The sequence below is a fragment of the Sphaeroforma arctica genome, assembly GCF_001186125.1.
Source record: "Sphaeroforma arctica JP610 unplaced genomic scaffold supercont1.743, whole genome shotgun sequence".
Classification (NCBI taxonomy): domain Eukaryota; class Ichthyosporea; order Ichthyophonida; genus Sphaeroforma; species Sphaeroforma arctica.
The window spans coordinates 1-2,713 of NW_014039815.1; the positions used below are offsets into that span (position 1 = coordinate 1).

Below are 2,713 nucleotides of genomic sequence, written 5' to 3' on the forward strand. Positions count from 1 at the left end.
TATCCATCAGTGACCAATCAACCATACGTATTACATCCATCAGTGACCAATCGATCGGACCTATTATATCCTCCAGTGACCAATCAATCGTACCTACTATATCCATCAGTGTCCAATCAATCGTACCTATTATATCCACTAGTGACCAATCAATCGTACTTATTATATCCATCAGTAACCAATCAATCGTACCTAATATATCCATCAGTGACGAATCAATCGTACCTATAATATCCATCCGTGACCAATCAACCGTACTTATTATATCCATCAGTGACCAATCGATCGTACCTATTATATCCATCAGTGGCCAATCAATTGTACCTATTATGTCCTCCAGTGGCGAATCAATCGTACCTATTATATCCATCAGTGGCCAATCAATCATACTTAATATACCCATCAGTAGATAATCAATCGTACCTATTATATCTATCAGTGAACAAATCAATCGTACCTATTATATCCTTCAGTGACCAATCAATCGTACCTATTATATCCATCACTGACCAATCATTCGTACCTATTATATCCATCACTGACCAAACAATCGTACCTATTATATCCATCAGTGACCAATCAATCGTACCTACTATATCCATCAGTGTCCAATCAATCGTACCTATTATATCCTCCAGTGGGCAATCAATCGTACCTATTATATCCTCTAGTGACCAATCAATAGTGGTCGTGCTGCTAAGCCAACGTCTATACCATCAATGTGCAGGGTTGGATGACATTGTCCACAATCTCTGACCATGGAGGATTTCCACTGTGGAATGTGAAGACAGATGGTCGAGACCTGGCACCCGATATCTACCGAGCCCTCAAGTTCACCGTTCCGCATTTCAACAGGTAACATAGGATGCAATCAGTATTGTGATTATAGTCTGGTCTAATTGATGTGTGATAACCAAATGCAGCCCTTCCGGGCACAACACGTTTTGTCAAGAAATAGGAATAGCAAACCGTGACACAACAAATAGTCCTTGATTGCGTTTGATATGTTACACTACAGCAATCAACAAAGTAAAAAAAACGTTACGTCGATAGTTAAGGTAAGCATGCGAAAGTATTTTTTTCTCGATTGATAATGAGTTCACCAGGAAAGATGTCTCAATGTCATTGCCGATTTGTCTTTCCAAGGACCGAAGTTCGTGAGATGTAGTAAATATTTTTTCCTATGTACGAATGTGTAGATACTTGCTTGGACGTGCATAGTCTGTGTCTTCTTGTCATTGCCAGCTTGTCTCGTTAGTGAGTTAAGTTCGTAAGATGTAGTAGATACTTTTTCATATGTACGAATGTCTGGACGTGCATGGTCTCGTTGGCGTTGTGCACTTCAGTTCTTCCCCGCCTGTCGTATCGTTCTGATACTATTCTCATTGAAAATGTGTAGAACTCGCTATTCAGCAACGTGTCTCTTGCAGGCTACATTTGCCCGTACATTTTAAGCAAATGCTGATATTATAGTATAACTAAAATCGGGCTGCTTAATCAGATTAATCTGGAACTAACGTCTTGCAGTTGACACTTTGGATTGGTGGTATGAGTGAAATATAGATAGGTCTGAGTGGGCCACATTTATGATAATCATTTCCCTTTCATAACAGGTCATGGAATCATCCGCAGAATGTCACCGAAGACATGGAACGTATGGATGTGCTGTATCACATGGGCCAGAGGATATACAAATCGCTCCAAGAGCTAGAACCTGCCCCTGGTATGTACTTCATACATGTCCAAGTCTCTAGATACAAGCATCTCTGAAGCATTCAATTAATGCTCTCTATATATACTGTACTCTGAATATGTACATAGCTTCAGCCAAAATCTATGCACGCTTACAAACTTCAAACTCTAAAGACTCGAGAACTCATCTGCAGGTCCATGCTCTTTTTATGCCTCATCGTACGTGTATACATCTTCAATTTCCTGTAGAATTCGCGACATCACGAGCACTGTACACGTGTGAGCCGATGTTTATGATGCACGACGGAATCCCTCCCTTCTGGAACCTGGGGCTGTTGCCACGAAAAGATTACGCATTACCTACTGAATGGTGATACGTCACCTGCGTGACCAGTGATCTATCCTGCTTCACCTGGAAGTGGCCAGGCCCTGTACAGTGCCCACTGTAGCCAGCTACGAGATATTTGAAATCGGAAGCAGTGTACTCGAGAGCACACCATACATATATAATCTGTTGTTCGCTCGAGAAAGTATGGAGACACACAACTGTCTCTACCAAGGTAGCCACACATGTATCGTCGTTTGTGTGTATTATACTGCACGTCAAGGATCTGTGATCGCGTCGGTATAGCGCCAACGGTACCCATTAGTAAATAATTGAGCACTGCGAGGATCTTGTGCGAAGTCCTGCCTGCATACTCCAGAGTAAGCCAATGGAGCACATACTTTCCTTTCTATTTTAATCAAGAAAGATATGTACCCGATAGGGCGGGCGTACATAAGTATTTGTGGTAAAGGATACTTCAGACTAACAGAGGACGATAAAACATGACTCAAATAAAATATAAGAGCGTACGAGATGTTAGTGTGTGTGTTTATGCAAGTATATAATATTTCATAGGCTATGTACAATATTCACATAGGAATATATATATATATATATGTATATATATATATATATATATATACATATATGTCTATATGTCTATATGTCTATATGTCTATATGTCTATATGTCTAT

General features: G+C 40.2%; 1 protein-coding gene across 1 annotated transcript; it reads left to right on the forward strand.

Moving 5' to 3' along the window:
- Positions 1 to 733: 733 nt before the first annotated feature.
- SARC_08341 (hypothetical protein) lies at positions 734 to 2,541 on the forward strand (the record flags this gene model as incomplete). The annotated part of the gene is made up of 3 exons (XM_014297683.1): positions 734 to 855; positions 1,614 to 1,723; positions 1,942 to 2,541. 3 exons carry the CDS (start codon positions 734 to 736, stop codon positions 2,064 to 2,066), a joined length of 357 nt encoding a protein of 118 aa, XP_014153158.1. The 3' UTR covers positions 2,067 to 2,541.
- Positions 2,542 to 2,713: the final 172 nt, after the last annotated feature.